General features: G+C 34.8%; 1 protein-coding gene across 3 annotated transcripts in view; it reads right to left on the bottom strand.

The window, feature by feature from the left end:
- Positions 1 to 22,598, bottom strand: part of gabra2a (gamma-aminobutyric acid type A receptor subunit alpha2a) — a 389,198-nt gene that overhangs the window by 353,834 nt on the left and 12,766 nt on the right. For all 3 annotated transcript variants that reach the window (XR_011189718.1, XM_015345339.2, XM_015345340.2), the window contains exon 4: positions 5,595 to 5,662. Coding sequence is in view for 2 of the 3 variants with exons in the window: in XM_015345339.2 (XP_015200825.1) it covers positions 5,595 to 5,662 (68 nt within the window). In the remaining variant the exon portion in view is untranslated. The remainder of the gene's footprint in view (positions 1 to 5,594; positions 5,663 to 22,598) is intronic.

Below are 22,598 nucleotides of genomic sequence, written 5' to 3' on the forward strand. Positions count from 1 at the left end.
CAAGCCTATGCATAATTGAGCTTAAACAAATAAAAACTAAGGTTTCTAAAAATGCAATTGGTTAATAGATGTTGTTTATATAAACATTGTGAACATTTTCACAAATTGTGATCTTTAAAATGCGTGTGGTTTGAAGGCTCTTGCAAAGACACCGATCTGAAACATCATCTCTCAAAAATAAGTGTTTTAATGAGAAACCGAAAGTTGTGAAAACAATAATAAATCACCCTCAACAAAATACAAGCAGTTTTAAATTATTTGTTATTCACAAATTAATAATATTCTGAGACATTAATATACTTCACTTGTTTATATGTTTAGCTACCACTTCTCCTTCATGTTTTTGTAGTTTTTCATTCTGAGGGTGTCCCAGTCTTGTCTCATTTTTTCTGCTATATAAATAAATTATATTAAGATCCATACATTTATTCAGTAACTATTTTTATTTTCAACTACCAACATTTCTTTACTTACATGATTCCATGTTAATATTCCCAATTAAGTGGATTTGAAAAAGTACTACATCTTTTTAACAACAATACCAACAGAATCAGGCTAAGCCACAGACTCTGTGGCTAAGGATGTGCCCCAGTGGCTGGAAGGTTGCCGGTTCGAATCCTGCGGCTGGTAGAGGAATCCTACTCCGTTACGCACCTGAACAAGGCCCTTAACCCCAACTGCTCCAGGGGTGCTATATAAATGGCTGACCCCAAGTTTCTCTCCCTGTCTGTGTGTCTTATGGAGAGCAAGTTGGGGTATGTGAAAAGATACATTCTTAATACAAGAAATTGTATATGGCCAATAAAGTGATCTTATCTTAAAGACCTGAAGAAGGCTCCACGGCCGAAACGTTGTGTTCTCTTTCTTCTTTTTTTCAGCATGGAATAAACCTATTACTTGTTCCTTATCTTAAAGACGATGCAGAAAATGGAATACTGTTCCATACTGTAATGGAAAGTGGAATACTGTTATGTATTTTTTTAGCTACGACTACCAGCTATATACAGTATGTATAATATATTTATATTTCTAAATTAATGTAGTTTATGGGATACAGATGATTATGCTTCTGTTGTTTTGTCAGCTGACAAAAGTTCCCTTTAGTTACAAAATTACATATTAATATTCCACATTAAGTGGATTTAAAGTTGATAAACAGTAAGGAAACATATTATATGAAGCAAGGGTTTCACTAACATCAAATGCTAATAATCAAGAGTCTAATACAGGAACAGTGATTTCCCATTGCAATTTGTGATTTAAATATGTTAATACCAACATCATTCATTGCAAAAAAGTACAAAATTAAAATGTCACAGATAAAATGTGTAATGTTAAAGATGTAAAATGTTATTATTGGCTTCACTTTATTCATAGTCAGTTGAACAGAGGCTCTCTTTTCTTCCCTCCCTCTGTTGGTAGGCTCATAGCAGCTTTCTTCTTCAGACTAGATTTTAACCAAACCTCCATCTTGTCTCTACCTACAATTCTTACAGGAATTACAGGTTAATTAGCCTTACTTCAAATCCATGGAATGTATATACGAGTCATTTAGTTAGAAGACCACTAAATAAAGCTCTGTTTTGGTAGATAGTCTGAATGGAGTTGGAAACATAGAAATTGTGTTACTAATGTTTTGATGTACAGATGCAGCCATTCAAAACAAGCGGGGTATGCTGCGGTACAACTCGGTGGGCATTGTGAAAACAGTCACAATGTACTTTGTACACACAGCAAGTGTTTTCGTGAAAAAGCTACAGACGTGCCAAAATCATTCTCGAACTTCAAGCTAAGTTTACTCTGGATCCTGTCCCCACACACCCTGTCCCCACTGCGATTAGAATATATATAAAGCCTGATTTACGTACTATGCCACGTCTGCAAAACACCTTAGATAGTTAATGCTACTTCACTTTCTTGGGCGTGATTTTTTTAGGCAAAAACCAGGCTAACAGGCTTGCTTTGTGATCTTCCTAAGGTTGTTAAGAGCAGTGTCAAAATGTTTCCATATGAAAGGATTCATATGAAAGGCAGTGACGTCACCGTCCTGAGGCGTGTGTGTGTGGCAGATCTGTGATGTGGTTGAGTGTGAATAGTGGTGAGCCTTTGATTGGGAAAAAAAAGACCTGCTGATCTGTTCCACATACCAGGAAGACAACAGAATATGATTTTTTTCTATTCGAAACATGTATTTTAAATGTTTAATTAAGAAGTAAAAACCTTACAGTGTACACAGATTTCTAAGCTGATCACGAGGAAGAAAAAAATACCAGTGTTTTGCACATAAAAAGTGGTTATTAACTATCGAAACCTGTTTTTATAGTTTTTAATGTCGTGCAATGTCTAAGCAGGAACACATCATTATATCTTATATATGAAAAATATATATCTTATATATGAAAAAGTGTGGGTGTGTGTCTCTCTGTACTCCGCTGTACTGAAAAATAAAGCACCATTTTTCATTCAATGAGTGCCTGAGTCACTGTGTCCATCCTATATAATAATGCCACAATATTATAAACACAACAGTTAGGCTGGGCAATCCAATTTTTTAATTTAAAAAAATAATAAAAATTAGATGTAATGATGTGTTCCTGTTTAACTTAGAAATTGCACGACTTTAAAAGCGATAAAAACAGGTTTCGATAGTTAATAACCACTTTTTGTGCACGAAAAATGGGTGATTTTTCTTCCTCGTCATCAGATCTTTCTTGGAAAAATATCTTACCCGCTGCAATCCGGGCACAGAAGGGTTGACACTGAAGATATTATTAATAACCTTTTAAATCTGAAGGGAGATCTTAAGGGATCCACACGGTACAGGTTCCTGCTGGCTATTCAGAGGGAAAGACGGTGGCGTCACCATGCAGGCGTCCATGCATATTATAAGAAGTATAGGTGTCCTCTATGGATAATACAAATTGCAACAAGGCTAACATGTGATCTGATACACATTACAGGAATACTGATTTGTTTTGATTCAGAAATTCAAGTCCAGAAACGTATTAACATTTTTGTTTAATGAACAGGAGATTATTTTTTAAACAGAGTAATGTGAGTTTAGAATAAATGTCCTAACAATTTCCTGATGCCAACATTGTGAATCTATTACAAAAAATTGTATTTGATCTTAGATCATCAAGCTACGAGAAGCAAATTAGAAAAAGGGGCCAAATGTTCCCCTCATTGTTAACTATTTTAGTGTCCTTCCTCTTCAATAAAAATGTCATAATTTTTATTAAGAGCACACACATACAACTAAGTTGTATTGTGAAATATTAGATTAATATTTCACTGATTCACTTTATGGCTGATTTTAATCTTTTCTTCCAGACAGAAACATAATAGTGCTTGCTAGAATAATTAATGAAACCCATTTGTTGTTTTTTTTAAATGTCAACTTTTTTCAAAAGATTTGTCCCCACAGTTCAACCCCCACACCAGCCAATCAAGACAACAATTTGTTTTATGTTTTCGATCTATTCTACCAACAACTTCAGCAAAAAAGCTCTCCTTGTCCAACAGGTCAGGATGCAGGCCGTCAATCTAAATTTGTAAACACCAAAATGCATAAACTAAAACTATATGAAGGGGGAAAACTAAAACAAATATTTATTTTTAGTCAGTGACTAAAGATCATGCTCATTTTCAATTTATATTACAAACAACTAATTCAAATAAGTAATACGTCAATTGAATAAAAAGCAGAATATATATAAAGCCATCCAGGGACAAAGATAGAAAACTTTTCATACATGTCAGTCCATGTCACTTTTTCATGATTGTTCAACTAAAAAGATTTTTGAACTAAGAAAATTGATGACTGTCTTTTAATTTTTTCTTGTCATGCTTTCCTGGACTGCAATGGAGTAAAACTACTGTTGCCGTGGTAACTGGCCCTAACAGGAAGGTGGAGATTTGGCCTGAAATGCAATCAGACATCAAGCCTGACCACTTGTGTGCTATTACCACCTCTCCAGCCTCAGCTGGCTCAGGCTACTTAAGGTCAGCTCAGACTTTATTCAGGACTCTGGTATAGAGTCTGCTTGAGTGAGTCTTCACAAGAGATTAATTCTAGCTTGTTACTGGGTTTCTCTTAGCTTTATTCTCTATTGCTTGTGTTCACTAGTTTTTGTGTTCTCCAGTTGCTACCTTTGTTCTTTTGTTCCCGTGTCACTCTCTTTAGTTCTTGTGTTGCCCCTCTTGTGCTTGTTGGATTCCTGATATGGCTTTTCCTGACCTTGCTCTTAGTCTCTCCCTTGGCTTCTGTATGGTGTTTACAATATCTCAAATTGGAACTTGGCTTTCTACAACCTCATCTCCTGGACTTTCCCTTGTGATGCGTTACTGCATCTACCTGGTATTGACCCCTGCCTGCATGACCCTTGAGCTGGTTCTATACAGCCAAATCGAATCCTGATAGCGTACAGATTGCTCAGCCTAGCCCCAGTGTACTAACAGCACTGCTATCACCCCAAGTGCTTTGTACAGTCAGCTACAGTGCTTTTCCAGTGGGGGCATAGCACTGCTGCTGCCCTGAGTGCTTTTTACCTAGGCCACAGTGTAAACACCTTGCCCCTCCCATTTGCCTGTTTTCCCCTGCTTTGCTTTGATGGTTGCCCAGCATATGGGTTCATCACCAAAAAAAGTCTATATCTTGGGTCACCACAAATGATGGACATTGAATTTCTAGCATAGCTTTCTTTCATCTCATATTAGAAACAGGTAATTATTCTTTTCAATTTCCCACTGGGACCTTGTGCTTTATAATTTTGATTTTTATATAACTGTTATATAATATAACGGCTTTGAAATTTGAAAAAAAACAGGAAACATATTTAATCTTTGGAGCCTCCTTCAATTAAATCCTTACATGTTATTGACATTGTATTTGTTACAAAGTTTAAATCTAACTTGAATTGAAATCCTTATCTCACACAACAAAATAAACATGATAAAATAATGATGTTGCTTTAGACTGATTATACTTAGGTTTTGAAGAGAAACGGTTATATTTTTTTATCCATCCATCCACTTTCTAATCACTTCCAGTACAGGGTCAGGGAGAGCTGGAACCTAACCCAGAAAGCAATGGGCACAAGGCAGGGTACACCCTGGACATGATGCTCATCAAGGGCACACATAGACAAAAAGATGCACACACTCACACCAGAGCCAAATTTCTCAGATGTTGATTAACCTACCAGAATGTCTTTGGAACAGTGAGAGGAAACCCATTTGAATACGGGGAGAACCTAGAATCTCCTTGCAAATAACATCCCAGGAATTGAACCCAGGGCCCTAGTGATATAAGGTATCAATGCTAACTACTGTGCCACAGTGGTGCCCCATATTGTTTTATAGATATCTTTAAAGCCTGGAATGACTAAAGGCTGAGATTAATGGAAAATTCAGAATTAAGATATTATGCTAAGACCATCCTTGAACCAGAGATAGTTAAACTCTCAATTCATAGGAGTGATCCAAACTTTGACAAAGGTAATCTTTTTATCTTTACTCTCATATATACAGTATGTGTATAGAATTTCAGTATTGTATATAAAAATTAACATACAAATGCAACTTGGACTCACCATGTCAGTATCAGAAACTGGTCCAAAACTAGTAACATAGATATCAGTCTTTACTTCTGTTACCCGATCTGCAATGCAAAAAAAAGATAAATAATTAGTATCATAATCTGGTTAAACAACACTCTGGTTAATGATGCATGAAATCTTCCTGCAGCTGTATAGAATTATGTTATTTTAGCATTAAACATATATGACTCTGTTGCCATGGTGACTCTATGTCATAATAATACAATTTATTAATTAATTTCCATATGCCTTTCAGTTGTGTTGACTCTGCATGTATTAAAACACCGAAAAAAAGCAGTTTTATTTAAAACCTTTAAGTGAATTATGTTTGCATCACAATCACAATCACAATCCTAAACCTGTACCAGTTTTTGTCCTATCTAAAACAGATCTTTAATGAGAATATGCAACCCCATCAGGCTGACTAATCAAACAGGCTTTCTTCTCTCCCATGACTCCCACCTACATTCCCTCTAAGCAAGATGACCTACATTTTAAAATGCATCTCATTAGGATAAACAAAATGTTTCAAAGCAATACAATAAAGCTTAGTGCTCCTTGTAAATTGAATACCATGCTCACTATATTTTCAATGAATTTCACACTAATTAACAAGTATATGTAAAATATCATAGTGGTGTTGTTATATTCAAAATTGTTTAAATCTTTTCTAATAAGCTTGGTAAACTATTTGTGAAATATGTCACATTTAGTTTTCCTTGGAGCTGTTGAGGCCAAATAACTATTTGTTTAAGAAAAGGTAAGAAAGTTATAATGCTGAAGTCTAACAATGCTGATTAGAGATGACCTCTGTCTCTGATGCGACTAAAGCATCAACTGCTACAAAAGATGAGTACAAAGGGATGCTGACTATACAAAATACTAATATGTAATATTATGAAAAAGTGTTAATATCATTAAGCATGAGATTATATTGTTACAAAGGAGGGGGTTACAAAAAGGGTGAATATCAGGATTTGACCAAGCAGCTTAGTCAATAACAAAAATAATATCAACCCCAACTTGTAATGATTGCTCCAAAAATATACCTGAGCTTTTGGTAAAGTTAGAAGCATTTGTATTCCTTTGGCACAGATTTTGTAAAAAGCATAATCATTCCAGCACTCTTGGTTAAACAAATATTTATTAACAGTGACAGTGACACACACTACAGTACACAAAACATAAACATACAACACACGTTTCTCTATATTTACGGTATGTACCGACCTACTTCTAGACCACTCAGAAAACCCCAGACTGCTAGCAAATATTCGACTCGAGAATAATGCCTAGAGAGGCCAAAAAGACAAAAGCTGCCTAAACTAAATGCAACACAACTTGTAGTTGAATCTCTTCTCTACAAATCCAGATGTCACAAAATAAAGGGGAGCCCATCTCCCAATTCTAAACATGCACCTACCAAGCAGGAAGGCCATTTTTAGGTATTCTTCATTCGAAAATCCAGGTTCCCCCCAAAAAAACAGAATAGTAAGCTCTCTTTTTGCAAGGTTCAAATACTTAGCTCTAATCATTTATTTTTTTGAATGATCAAGATGAAGGGATTCTTGCCTGGCACAAGTTTCAAGTTCCATCTCTTCGTATCTCCTCTCTGTCATGATTTGATCTTTCCTAGTTCTCCTCTCTTGTCTTCCAGTCCTGATCTGATTTTATATGGTGTCTTTCTGAACTGTTGATTGACATTTAATAATTTACCCAAAAATTCATTTACTTTAATTAACTAAGGTAAACTTTATGATTGCTTTGATAACATACTCTGGACTCACTTCATCTTAACAAACATTCCCTTTGCTTTGAAACAATGTCAAAATCTCTAAACTCTTAAGAGATACTGCCTAGCCACTTACAGTTGTAATAATATTTTATAAGAGAAAATAAGATCACGTTATTGGCCATATACTTGTATTAGGAATTTATATTTTCACATACCCCAACTTGCTCTCCACGAGACACACAGACAGGGAGGGAAGCCTGGGGTCAGAGCACAGGGTCAGTTTTTTTTAAAACTTGTAGCAAGTAATATTTGTTTGTTTTTATTTATCTCCTCCAACTAGAGTGCTGTATTGGAGCTCTGTGAAGTTGGCCCCGCTACAAACATATATATCAGATGTTACATTTAGGAGGGGAGACAATAACTTCAGCCCCAACCCCCACTTCTGGACAGATAGGGAAAGATGTTCTATCCAGTCAAAAGGGTGCTGTGTCACAGAGTTCAGTACATTTGTAGGTTACTGGCTATGAACTGAAGCAGCCACAAGTCCTGCTCCATTTCCACAAAGTAGTAAAGGTGGCTGTTCAGTAATAAACTACAAAAAATATGAATCAGTCTCCATCCAATTACCATCCATACCGGCAGTGTTTTTAATTACTATCACACGAATCCTACAGTTACATTAATATGGAGTTCAGATATTTGGCAGTTAAAAATATAACTTATGGTTATTTTGGAAGGATTTTGACATAATTAAAAAAATGTGTATTGTCTATACAGTGGTATTAAACATTGAAATGCTCATAGACTGTAATTTAGCACATTGTACTCAAGCAGCAGTTTAGAACAGTGGTTAAAACAAGTGGTTCCTATTTGAAAGAACATGGTTCAATCCCGATCAGAGATCCTTTTGGCTATATTTTTACATGCCAGATGTATAAAGATAGTTTATTATTATAGCTTGTTATAAACTCCTCTTTCAGGTTTACATCCGCATTAAGAAAATCTATATTTTGTCTTAATGCAAATTTCAGCAATGAGAAATCAGCAAATTAATCTGTGTACTGCAATGTAGCTGATTTTGGCAAACAATTTTGCTTGAAGAATTTAAAATCTGTCTGTAGTGTAGCTCTCATTTAATTGAGCAGAAAGTCACCTTGGTCTTACAATCATCTCTGTTTGGAGAGTTTGTGTTAACACACTGCACACTTTTGAGTGATGTTTTAGCACATTTATCACCTTTATCTTTCCAGGGAGTGGGGATTGAGGAGAGTGATGTAGAGTGAAATAAAAGCCCACACCCAGTTTCCCTCTCCGAATTATATAGTGATAATTCGCTATCTGGCTGGCACGAAACAATTCCTCCTGTGCTCTTTCTGAGCATCCTGGAAATGGTCTAGAGGTTCATTCATGTTATTACTTAATTCTTGATATTAATATAAATATCAATATAAATAATATTATTAATTTGATATACCATAATATGTACAATTACCAGAAATGTGAATATAGTTTGCATAGTATTTTATTGAGAGAATAGCAATTATATTCATCATCGTATTAACAGTTAAATTAATCATAACAACAGATATTTCTCACCTGAAAACAAATTTCTTTATTATATTGGGAGTTGAAAGATTCAGTGAGCACAGAGACGCTATTTAACACAGTGATATTCCTCTGCCGGACAATTATAGTAAATACTTGGAAAAAGTCTGGAGTTTCAGTTTCACAAGGCAAGATAAAATTTTATCCAGCTGTGAATTAGTTGGCCCCATTAAGTTTTCGGGAAAGGGGGTTAGTGGGCAGGGTCCCCCACCACGTAGTGCCCATAGAGTGTTAGTTTTAATATAATAGTTCATCATTGTGCTCTTTATCTTACAAGTATGTTTTTTAAAGATTTGTAATCACTATTCTTGGTAATATACTTTGTATTGTTATTCAGTTTGTGTGTTTGTGTTAGTTGGCAAACTAATTAATTCTTCTACAACGAGGATACCTTTAAAGCGGAGAAGTGGGCACCAAAAATTTTTTGTAATCCCTCTCTTTAAAGCCCTGTCTTAAAATTCAAACTGAACTAAAAAACTACACATCCCAGTTAACGTGGCCGTGCTTGTGATCATTGTGTTTTACCAACAAAACAAGGCAAAAATCAAAAGCTTAACCTATCAGGAACAAAGCGACATTTACATGATAGGCTACCTCAAACTGTCAGCTACTCTGCTCTGTATGCCGCTTAAACCATTCCTATTTGGCTTTTTAGTTACAGAGGCAGGAAGACACCTCCCACCCCTTTTGGCTGCCTGACTTGTTGGCATCTTTAACTGTTCTGTATCTGATTCGCAGTGCTTGAGAGAGAGTAGGGAGAGGCACAGACAGAAAAAATCCCAGCTAAAATACATTTATATATTTTTGTGTCCAGGGGAAGGAAAACCTCAGTATTTACTACTAGTAATTAGTGTAAGATTTATTATTGAAATATGAGCCTAATTATAGAGGTAACAACAAACAGATAAACAGAGTAAAGTTGGAAATGTGTAATTCTTCTGGAGCAAAAATATGAATTCAAAATAACTGCATTTGACATTTCAAATCAATTTCAATGAAGGTCTCCAAAAGGAACAAGAATAACATTTTCAGAGACTACTTTATGTTTACATAGAATAAGCAATTAGAAATTTGAGCAATCTATTTTTTTATTTACACTTAAACTTCAGAAAACTTGCAGAAGATCCCACCAGAGGGAGCATTAAGGGTGAATTAAGCCATGTGAAGTGCAATCATTCGGTGATCAGTAATAACAGTTTAAAATGTATATAGATTAATGTAAAGAATCTGAAAACTTCACAATTAAAGAGCTCTGTAGAACAAGAAACAAAAGGTAAAAGTAAACTAAAGAATTTTAAGGCTGAAGCTAAACTTCAGTCTAAATAATTAAGACAAATGAGAATTTAGAATGTTAGAGATGTAAATAAATGGTTTAGATGTAAAAATACAAAAATGCATGGAGTTTTTGAAAGTTATTTGGAGCAATTCTTACTTTGAAATGTGCAAACATAAAAAAGCTATGAGCAGACATAGAGCAGAAGAGGAATGCAGGAACACTTGCAAAAGCTTCAACATACAAAAAATCATGCTATAAAAGATCATGTGAACCTGAAGCAGATTTGGCAGCGTGAAGGCCTTGAATAAGTAAGTGCATTTCTGGCAGGGAGAGTAGGAAGGTTTGGAAGAAGAGTATAGATGGGATAGGGAGTCAGAAATTTAGAAGAACATGTAGTACAGATGCAGCCATTCAAAACAAGCGGGTTATACCGCGGTAAAACAAAGTGGGCATGTTGCGGTATAGCACGGGTTACCGTATAATACCGCACAATACCGCAAGTAAGATAATATTCTGGAATTACCGCCAGGTGGGGCTAATAAAGCTCAACCTCTCATGTACAGTGTTTGAGCTGTCGCCATCAAAGTCTTTACTGAAGATATTACTAATAGTATTAATAATGAATGACCTTGGACAAGCTGTAAACTCAAAGTATAACCCTGGTCCACATTCTTTGTAACTGTTTTTGTAAACGAAAATACTTTATTTTTTAATTGACAAAAAGTAAAACCATAGCATTTCGTTGATCCAATCACGCATTTGTTTCCAATCATACAAAGCAATTCTTGAGAATCTCCGATTCACCATGCCTTTCACATGCTCATAAAATATATTAATTTAGGAACATAAACATATTACTATATCTAAACTGTACTGTAAATGGCTGGTCTTGGTAATTTAAAGAAAAGTCTTTTCAATGATAAACTTGTGTTAACAAAAACTACAGTATGCTTAAGAGTTGTTCAACCATTTTATTTTTTTCAGCACAGCCAGCGGACTGATCACAGATAAGTCCCAGTATGTGAGATCCTGCTGTTTGATCTGTGCTTGATCTTTGATCTGAGCTTTAATAGAGAGCTTATCTCTGTAAATATATTAATATCGAGTGGTATTAAATGCAACTTTAAAGCTGTATTTATTTAATACCACTTGATAGTTATATTAATAGAGATAAGAATTCAAGTTGATATTTTTTAGACTTTTAATTATTTTTAACTGTATTACAGCATCGTACACATGCTTAAAAGAGAAGACAGAAACGCAACGTTTCGGCTGTGAAGTCTTCTTCGGGTGTGAGGGTCTTCTGCTTAAAATGAAATGCTAAAATGTAATGTATACTCTGAACGGATTCAACTATGATTTGGGCTTGATTGAGGTCACTGCCTTTCATCTGAAATCCTGCTTGAATCCTGCTAAACTAAAAATTAGACACAAGAAGAGAAGAGACTCTGGTGAAATTTCTCTATGAACTGAAGAGTTAAAGTCTAAAGTGTCTCCTCCTTTTAACGGGAAGAGACGTGGTGCTTTAAACAAGAGAGTGTGGCGTTACTTTTTTTCAATGAAAAAGTGTGTGTTTTTTTTACTCCCTAGTGGAAACTTACAGCATACACAAAGATTCTACGCTGATCACAAGGAAGAAAAAACACCCATTTTCCGCAAATAAATGTGATTTTTTTTATAGCTTTTAAAGTCATGCAATGTCATAAATTAGGTAGGGGGAATTTATTCTTATTTTTGACTTTCTTTAAAAAAGTAAAATAATCTGATGCCCATCGTGCCGTACAATATTATGTTACATTTTTTTTCTTCAGAACGCTTTGACTGATGTGAATGAAATGTAGCACAATGTGTGCTGTGGTGATAATGCTATTGAGCACAAAACATCTTGTCATAAGAATTTCATATGTAGTGTATTTTTATCTGAATAAAAAAACAAAACAGATTACAAATTAATCTGTTTACAAATTAAAGAGAGGTCAAACCCAAAGTGTTTGTGTTATCCTGCTTTACACAGGCACGTGTTTCGCATGCATACAGTAGTTTTTTAATAGTAATTCTCACGTTATGAACTCACATACACCTGGAATCCACTTCATTCAAACTAATGTTTCTAAAAATGCAACCAGGTACTAGTTTAAAAAAAGGTGTGAAATTTTTCACAAATCGCGATCTTTAAAATACCTATAGTTTGAAGGCTCTGTGTCATTTTTTCGCAGTTATTGACATCTGAAACATTGTGTCTCATAAATAGGCGTTTTAATAATAAAGAAAAGGTTATGTGAAAACCGGAGAAAACAAATGAATCTGAACAAAAAATAAGACGTTTGAAATTATTAATATATTATTTATTATATTATATAAAAATATATTATATATTTGACCAAAAGTTATAAAATGTAATATAAATGTTTTTATATTTCTCATGAGAACTGCAGTAGTCTTAATATTTTTGTACATTCTTACGATACATTTTAGGTGCACATTGCAAAATTTGTATATATGTATATATGAACAAAAAAAGACATACATTTCAATAACTGTCTTTTCGAATCCCTTTTAATTTTAAATTCTATTAATCCTTCTTTATTTCTTTATTTCAGATATTTAATTTCAAATCATTACATTTACAGTTTAATCAGTGCAGCTTTCACATCACATCAACCATTTTTAGTATACTACAGATTTTGATTTTTTTTTGTCAGTACTCATTGTAATACCGAACAGAAACATTGTTTTTACTAATATTCAGAACTGTAATGAATCTGTTCAAGTTTCACATGTGTAACAATTATGACAACATTACCAAAATATTAAGCATATTAATATTTGAAGTATTCGCGCAACATTAAAGAAAACATTTTTCTCAAAGATTAGATTTAAAATAAAACTGTGGGGCTGTTAATATATGCAATTGAAAGATCAAAGAGTGGTATCATAATTAAAATATAACATGCATAATATAAAATCGACATCGACTTCGAGAACCAAGCCCTCAAAATGTACTCCTTTTTCATCAACTGAGGATACCCCAGCAGTGTGATTGACAGGGCCCTTGCCCAAGCCAAAAACACCCCCCGGACCATCAACCCGATCAGGAACTCCCGCCGTAACAACCGCATTCCTTTGGTGCTTCCTTACCACCCTAACACACTTCCTATCCCCAGGGCCATTAACCACAACTTTTCCATCCTATAGGATGATCCTTCCATTGGGGCACTCTTTTCTGATCACCCTATCATCTCATATCACAGACCACCTAATCTGCGTAACCTCCTTGTTCACAGCTCCCTTGACCGCCCTCAACAACCATCCACACCAGGCACTTGCCCTTGCAACAGAGCTCGCTGTGTCACCTGCAAGTACACATCCACCACCACACTCATTCAAGGCCCCTCAGGACAATTCCGGATCACCCAGACAGCATCTTGTACCTCCAGCAACCTTATTTACTGTATCTCTTGCAGTAAATGCCCAGCCATCTACATTGGAGAAACAGGAAGGAGACTCGGAGACCGCTTCAGAGAACACGTCAGGGCTGTGAAGATTAAAGATCTCTCCAGGCCCATTGTTTCTCATATCACCTTTGACGGCCACGACCACTCTAATCTCTCCGTCTGTGTTCTCAAAGATGGTTTTCCGAAATCATACATCAGAAAAAACACTGAAACCAAAATTATTCTGCAGCTAGGATCACACATTCTCCCTTCTCTTAACGACAGACTACTGTTCTTTTAAATTTTCTCAATTCATTGAAAGTTTCATTTCACACCTCTCTGCACCCATTCTGACTTCACACCTCTTGATTGGCCTCTCTGTCTGTCCCCTGCTCCCGCCTCTCACTCCTCCTCCCTCCCAACCTTTGTTCTCCCGCTACTTTACCTTTGCCTACTGCCCTGTCTCTCTCACACCTGAAGAAGGCTCCACGGCCGAAACGTTGTGTTCTCTTTCTTCTTTTTTTCAGCATTGAATAAACCTATTACTTGTTCCTAATATAAAATAATATATCAACGTCACAAAGTGATGTCAAATCCGCAAAAATATGCTTTATCTTGGGAACTAAATGCTTTGGGTTTCATTATAAGTGCTGTTTGTAGGGAGGGGCAACTTGTACAGAGGGACCAGCTTTACAGAGTTGTGTTCAGTTCCTGGGGTTCTAGCTGCACGGAGTTTGCATGTTCTCCCTATGTTCGTATGGGTTTCCTCCAGGTTAGTTGTCTCCCAAATTCCAAAAACATACTGGTAGGGTAATTGGCACTTGGGAAAATTGGCCCTGATGTGAGTGTGTGTCTGTGTTTGTCTGTGTGTACTTTGTGATGGACTGGCTTCCAGGCCAAGAAGTATCTTGCCTTGTGCCCATTGCTTTATGACCTTGCGCACATTCATATTTTGTTTAGTTAATAAATAATATTTTCAAATGCTGCAGAAGTCTGTAGGTGTGATACATTTCCAAAGTTTGTATACATATTTATTAACTACTTGTAGTAAGTCAACATAGTATACAATGCAAGTAACAAAACACGTAATCCAATTTTCTGGATTGTGTACATACTCTCTGCATGTTTATATATTTGCTTTTTTTATAGAATAGAACAACAATACTCTTTTAATGCAGGATGTTTCTCATTTTAGCCTTTAAAATAGCTTGAAAGACAGGTTGAAACTTTCAACTTGATTTAAATTGCCTATTTAGTTAAAACTGATGACTTCTTTAGTTTTAAAATATTGGCACAACTACAAATAAAGGTTAATTCCATACTGAAAAGTAGAAAGAAGAAACATATTTTACCTGAAGAACTCTCAAAATCTGAAAAATTGCTTGTCTTTTCAGTGTGCAATTAACTTTTGTTTCTCCTCACTTGAACTAATACTGGGTGGTCTTCCTGATTAGCCATTCACATACTTGACCATTCCAAACATATGTTTGCCAATAGACAGACCTCCTTTTCTTGGTGAGTAGCTACAGAGGATACCAGCCTGACCTGGTACTATTCTTCTTATAATAACCAGCAAAGCTCTCCAGAAATTAGCAGACTCACTTGATGAAAGGTAGAAAATATACAATAGAAAATATCTATGAATATATGACCTGTATATTATAATTAAAAGTAATACATTTTCACTCTTACAATGTTAAGTAAAACAACTATGTTCCATAACATAAAACAATTATGTGAGAATAAGGTATTTTCTCAGTATACAGTATACAAAACAATGCAACATAAAAGTTTTGCTCGTCTTCTTTGCCTCATCCCTGGTGTTATCTATATTATCATTATGTAAATATATCATTAACAATACAGTCAATGTTACTAGATGTGAGATAACACCAGGCATGTACTTATGGAGCCACTCAGAATGCACCATTCTGTGAAATACCTGCCACGTTACACCACATGCGTACACACAAAATATTTTTTATTTTTTCAAATAGTGATGCAGGATTGCTACTTTGTAAAACCACCAGGAGTCACAGTGTATGCTAATCATGCTTTGTGTGTAACTTACTGTATAGTAAAGTATTAACCCATTAGTGCTTTGCTGAGCTAGTCATTCTGTGCAGTAATACTAACATTTTTTTTTGTTTTGTTTTTATTCAATACATTTAATACATTATACAGAATTATTCATAGTTGAGTAACAATAGTAACTTGAAAGGAATTTAAGTTTGTAGTGTGTTATATTTTTACTCTGTTTCTTTACTAAATCCATCTCAGGATGTCTGGTCTCAAATGATAACATAGCCACGTGGGGTCATTACGCATAGCTGTCATTGTTCTCAGGAAAATGACCAGCAACCTCTCCTGGAACAAATGGTCTATTCAGCAGAAGGGGCTGCTTGTCACGCAAGCTGGCAGTAAAGAAAATATATGTACTGGTCAGCTTTCTAGAATGACCAGATATAGCCACAATGCAAGTAGAGAGTCATGTGGGAGTGCATCTTTTATCATTTGTTTCACTGTATAAAAGAGCACTTTAAGCGTTGTCTTTTAAGTCTTGTGTCCCAACGCAAGACTTCTATATGCATATGAAATAAAGACATAAACTATCAACATACAAAATCTCAGCTGGTGCCCCTTTTTTTGGCACAACACCTGTTTACAGTAGGTCACCTCAATACATAGTGATCATAACAAAACATATAATCCAATTGCCTGGTACTTTTTCATTTTTATTTATTTGCTTTGCATAAAATAGATTCAAAAATGGTATTTTAAAGCAGGAAGCTGCTTTTTAAATACAGTTCATTGTTCAAAAGACAACTTTAAACTTCAAACATTCTTTGAATTGCCTATTTATTTGAAAAAGACAGAGAGAAATTGATTACTTCTTCATTTTTAAAAAAAGTATTGACACTGCTTTGTAGTATTATGACATGCTAGTTAAAGCCTTTTTTAACAAAACACTATTGTTTGCTAATGTTCACTTTTTAAGGCTGAAATGGCAACTGTTGTAATTACAGTATGATATAGGAAACAGATTTAATTTTACTGCTCACACAAAAGTTAGCCCTTTTTTCACTTTTTACTCTGCAGGGAGTTCCAGTCTCTACATCCTCAAAGGGGATTCAAGGAAGATACAAAAAACATTTTTCGGTTGGTTTAAATCACTAATCTATTTTTTTTTCATTTTTAATGTCACTATGTTATTTTAGATTAGAATTATAAAACCTAAAATACATACAGATGCAGCCATTCAAAATGCACGGTACAAACTCGTACCGCGGGCAACTACGAGTGAGCCACCACGCTGTACCGCGGTACATGATTGGCTGGCCAAAATGACCGACAGGGGCACTCGTGGTGCATTGGTCGGTAGTGAAAAGATTTAATCATTTAATCTCTTTACTGTGCACATTTTAATCCGCTTAGTATTGAATATTTCTATGCAATTTTACCACTAAAGGGAAATTTAGTACCTGAGCATAAAAAGAATAGGAGCATAAATGCATCTGAAGGTCACAAACGATATTAATTTAGGAACATAAACATATTATGTAAACTGTATATTGCTGGTATTGGTGTTTAAAAGAAAAGATACACACTAGTATTCCATTTCTCCCTAAAAAATTTTAAGCATCAAAGTCTTGCATGTGGTTGTTCGGAAGCGTTTTTACATGCTCATTCTGACCATATTACTGTACGTTTATATACTTTGTGAAAATTTATCATTTTAACCTTTTCTGTGAATATGCTCGTTATCAGATTAAACAAAAGCATACTTTTAGAATTGGATTAATAGGGAATATAACATGGATTCGCATATATCTAAATAAATAAATAATGGTATAACTATGTTCATGTATTGTTGCATAAACGGAAGTATAAGACTTTCCATTGATGGCATGACAGCTTAAGTGACTGATTTATAACCCTGGGGTCGGGTGTTCAAACCCAGCTGTTGCCATGAGTTTTCTTTTTAACATATAAACATTTCTTTGAAAAACTAACATAGCAAATATTATTGGCATTATATTGACATTTTTTTATATTTCTAAATATCACAACATGTTTGTACTGTATGTACACAGCGGTACCGCAGGGTGTAGGGCGCAAATCCACGTGAGCCTGAAAGCCCTACATTAATATTGTGCATTTGCCTGGCGCTGTGCAGTTTTCATCTCTCTCTCTCTCTTTGCGGGAGTGTGTCCGTGGGGGAAAGTGGAGTGTGTGTCTTTCATTGGAAGATTTGCCCTGTTCTACTTTGAAAATACCTGTGAAACCGGTATGTTTACAAACAATGTAGACACAGAGACTCAGAGAGTGGAGTGAAATTCAGCACAGCCAGCACTCCCGCAGAGAGAGATGAAAATCATTTTCAATTAGTTTCAATTAAGTTAATTATTATTGTTAATAATGTTCAGAGAGTTCATTATACTGTACTTTGGTATTTTTAGATACAGCTACCAAAATTTCCCTTTAGTTACATGATTCCATTTTAATATTCCTAAATAAGTGGATTTAAATATGTATAATAGTAAAACAGATTAAATGAAGCAATTGTTTCACTAATGTGTAATGCACCACAAGTGCCATCTATCAATCTGCTTTGGCCCGTGAAAAGTTTAGTGTCTATAATGGTATTGGTATATGCTATAGCTGCGGATAAGATTTTTGCCATACATTCTGAGTGACTGCATCTGTAGATGTTAATATTATATTAAAAAAATGTAACATGTATGACCTAGCACCTAAAAGTTAACAACTTATTTTCAAGCATCCTGTTTAGTGCTGCAAATGCAGATAAATGATTATCCAAACATAAGCAGTGTCCTACAATGTTAATGAAAGAAAGCAAAGAGAAAGTCGACGCTTTCCTAATGAATTTTAAATGTATTATTATCTGCTGCATTTGTTGTGTTTGCTGTGTTCAATCTTTAAATTATTTTACATTAAATTTTAGACAGTATGTAATAATGTCCAAAGTACATTTCCCATTTTCTAAACTGAAGGAGAACAAAATATAGTGTGTGAGTCATTTAAGCTTCAAAATATTTACAGATACAGCCATTCAAAATGTGTAAAATTATCTGCCATTTAGCGTGTTATACCGTAGTACGTGATTGGCTGGCCAAAATGACTGACGGGTGGCACTCATGGTGCATTGGTTGTTAGTGAAATGATTGCTTCATTTGATCTCTTTACTGTGCATGTTTAAATCTGCTTAATATTGAATATTCATCTGGACTTTTACAGCTATGGGGAAATGTTAGTACCTGAGCTTGAAATGAAGGGGAGCATAATGTGTCTGAAGGTCATAAACGATATTAATTTAGGAATATAAACATATTATGTAAACTGAATATGGCTGATATTTGTAGTTTTAAAAAATATATATACACCAGTATTACACTTTCTTCATAATTCTTCCATTCGGTTGCATACTGTGGTTATTTTGGAAAAGATTTTATGTGATCCTTCTGACTATATTAAGTTTATATACTTCATAAAAAGTTATGTTTTAACCTTTTCTATGAATACTTGCACTCGTTATTGCAGTAAAAGAAACGCATACTTTTTAGAATTTCAGCTATAGCTTAAATCGTCAAGTGGCAGGTTGGTGTAATGGCTTTGGCGTGTGACTCGCACGCTGGAGGGCGGGGGTTCGAACTTAGCTCTCACCATGTTTTCTTTTTACAAACATTTTTTTGAAAAACTAAAATAGTAAATGTTATAGACACTATGTTGAATTTTTTGGTATTTCTAAATATCACAACATGTTCAAAGTTAAGTGATTTATTAATAACAACTAATAATTTCAAACTGCTTGTATTTTAAAATAGACATTAAATGTCTATTTTTGAGACAGGGTGTTCAAGACCTCTGTTTTATTTCTGAAACTCCCTCTGTATTTCATATTTTAACCTTTTCTATGAATACTTGCACTTGTTATCGCACTAAAAAAACCTGCTAGATAGAGAACATAATATGGAATCGCTTATCTAAAGAAATTAATAATTATATAAATTTAAGGATCTTAATATATGTATTTATATAGCTGGTAGTATTATTGTAATCCACATTTTATTTTTAATTTGACTCATTCACACATGATTACTTCAGAAACATTTTTAAACTGTTAGTCTCAGCTGTGTTTCTGAGCAGCGGGTTTGCCAGTAGGGGTTCTGTTTAGGCAATCAAAGATCAATAATAGTTTTTCTTCTAACAAAGACTTAAAAAAATAACATAGTAAATATTAAATAATTTTGTTTTTTTATATATTATAACATATTCAATGTTAAGAGATATTAATAATGAAATAAAAATGTGAATGACAGAGCCTGAAACCTACAGATTTAAAGATAGTGATTTGTGAAAAATTTCACAGCTTTTATTTAAATAATATCTAGTACCTGGTTGCATTTTTAGAAACCTTAGTTTGAATAAAGTGGATCCCAGGTGCAAGTGACTCATAACGTGAGAAGGCATTAGTTAAAGCCTTCTGAAGTCTCTCAAAAGCATAAAAATGTAACATAATATTGTGTGGCACGATTGGCAACTGATTCTTTTAATTTGAAAGAAAATCAAAAATAGGAAACAATAACATGCGTGGCTAAAATAGACATTGCCTGGTTTTAAAACGGGTAAAAATGGGTTTAGTTAAAAACATGAAATCCATGAAAAACGTGTGATTTTTCTTCCTTGTGATCAGCTTAGAATCTTTGCGTAAGCTGTACGTTTTTTAAGCTTTTTAATTAAACGTTATGAACATTTTAATTTTGTAAATGCAGCACACATTTCATACAGATAAAGTACAATCACATTCTCCTGTTTTCCAGTGGTGTGATGCAAATTAGCAGGTGGTTGAGAAAATAGCACACTGCCCACTGAGCTCAGTCAGAGAAGAGACGGTGCCATAAGGAGACCGTTCTGCAGCTTGCAGTGTTTATGGCACTGACCATGTCTGCCTTTAAAACTTAATAATGGAATGTAAATCATATCTTTTAATTATCATTAAACATAGCTTTCTCACCAGTTAGTTTTGTATTTGAAACCATTGTTAAACAAAGCAGGGTCTTATTGTAATTTATAATGACATTACAGATGGAAAGATTATACATTTTAATCGTTTTAAATGTTTTAAAAAAAATAGAAAAGTTTCATCTACACACATATCACAGATTATTTTCAGTTGTATTTCTGAATGTTATGTTACAGTTCAATATTTTATATACATCTAAATAAAATCGAGTGTCAGGTGCATAAACTATTAGTTATCAATAATAGGTATTAACATTCGCACTGTTAAATTGTTGCACTTCTACATCTTGTAAAAACTCTAATTTGCAAGATTGTGTTCAAACATACGTTAAGTCTGACTATCAAAAAATAAGTAAAATACAAATTTATAAAATAAAAAATGAAGGTAAAATATAATTTGAAATCTCTCTCTACTCTCTCTCACCTGCTGTGATTCAACAGGTCAGGGAGGCAGAGGGAAGGGGGAGGGGAGAGAATACCAAGAGAAATGGGGATTGACATACAGAGCTGAAAACATTTGGTGCCGTCTACTCCACTTTGAAGGTACGCTCCTTGTGGAAGAATTTTCACCTCCAACGTTTGCCCACCAGCTAACATGCAGAAGAAAACTGGATACAAAATGTTCTTGCAAGAATAACGATTACGAACATTAAAAAACATACTTGCTTTATACTGTTATACTGTACAGTGTATTAAAACTAACACTCTATAGACACTGCACTGTGAGTAACGCTGCCCACTAAACCTCTTTCCCACAAATTGCTGAAAAAGCTGATTCACTATGGATACAATTTTATCTTCCCTTGTGAAAGCAAAAATTTGGATATTTGTCAACATATTTACTAAAAATATCCATCTCAGTAATCTGTGCTAATCTCACTGCATGCCCCTTTCCTCACACAATGTTTAAACTCCCAGTAAAATAAAAACTGTTTTCTGCATTATCACCTCGCACCAGGGGGGAAGGAAAAGTGCCAGCAGTCATTTAATTATTTCACTATACAGCTCTCTGCCCATTCCCCCTGGATAGACAAAGTTGATTAGAACTCATTCAAAAGGGTCTGGTGTGTTAATACAAACTCTGCTTAACAGAGCCTTTTGTAAGAGTAAGGTGACTTTCTGCTCAATTAAATCAAGTTACAGTACACATAGATTTTAAATTCTCCAAACTAAATTAGCTATTTGTAAAAATCAGCTACTTTGCAAGCAGTACACGACTTCTCAAAAGATACCTTTCGTCTCTCGTGCAAACTCAAAAAAGGTTTATTTTTTAGAATTCGAAAATTTGTACAATATGCCTCAGGGACTCATTATAGTATTGTACGGTTCGCGCAGATAAATCAAAATATGGCCCACCTCCCTGCCGGGTCTCGCCTCCCGCTGTTCCAAAGGTGTACAGTTTCAAAGTATGTGTGAAATATCTTGTCTTACTTTAGTTTTTAATCCAATCTACTCATCCAGCTATGTAAAAAAAATATAGACAATAGGATCGCTGTAAAGGTTAAATTCCAAGCTGAAAAGACGAGACTCAACATGTCTGCTCTAACTGTTCAGTTTACAGCTCATCCATGGTCATTAATTATTAATATTGTAACGAACGGCGGGCATTAAGATGGTACAAGCCAGTTGCAGCGCAGTGACAGTACAGCCATCTACTCCCCTGTATATAACAGGGATGTCGGTTGCATAAGCTGAAGAAGGTCTTCTCTAGCTCAGCTGGCAAAACCTCTCTTGAGTGACGCAGCAGACCAGGGTTTGAGCCCATGTGGTGAGGGATGAACCAGAAAAGAAACAGCGAAAGTACAAGCCCAAGACCCCGAATTCATTACAAAATTATTTATAGTATATTCTGTATTGTATTTAAATTGGAATACTTTTACAAATATAAGAAGAGGCGATACATA

This window comes from Lepisosteus oculatus, chromosome 1 (genome assembly GCF_040954835.1).
Source record: "Lepisosteus oculatus isolate fLepOcu1 chromosome 1, fLepOcu1.hap2, whole genome shotgun sequence".
NCBI classification, from domain to species: Eukaryota; Metazoa; Chordata; class Actinopteri; order Semionotiformes; family Lepisosteidae; genus Lepisosteus; species Lepisosteus oculatus.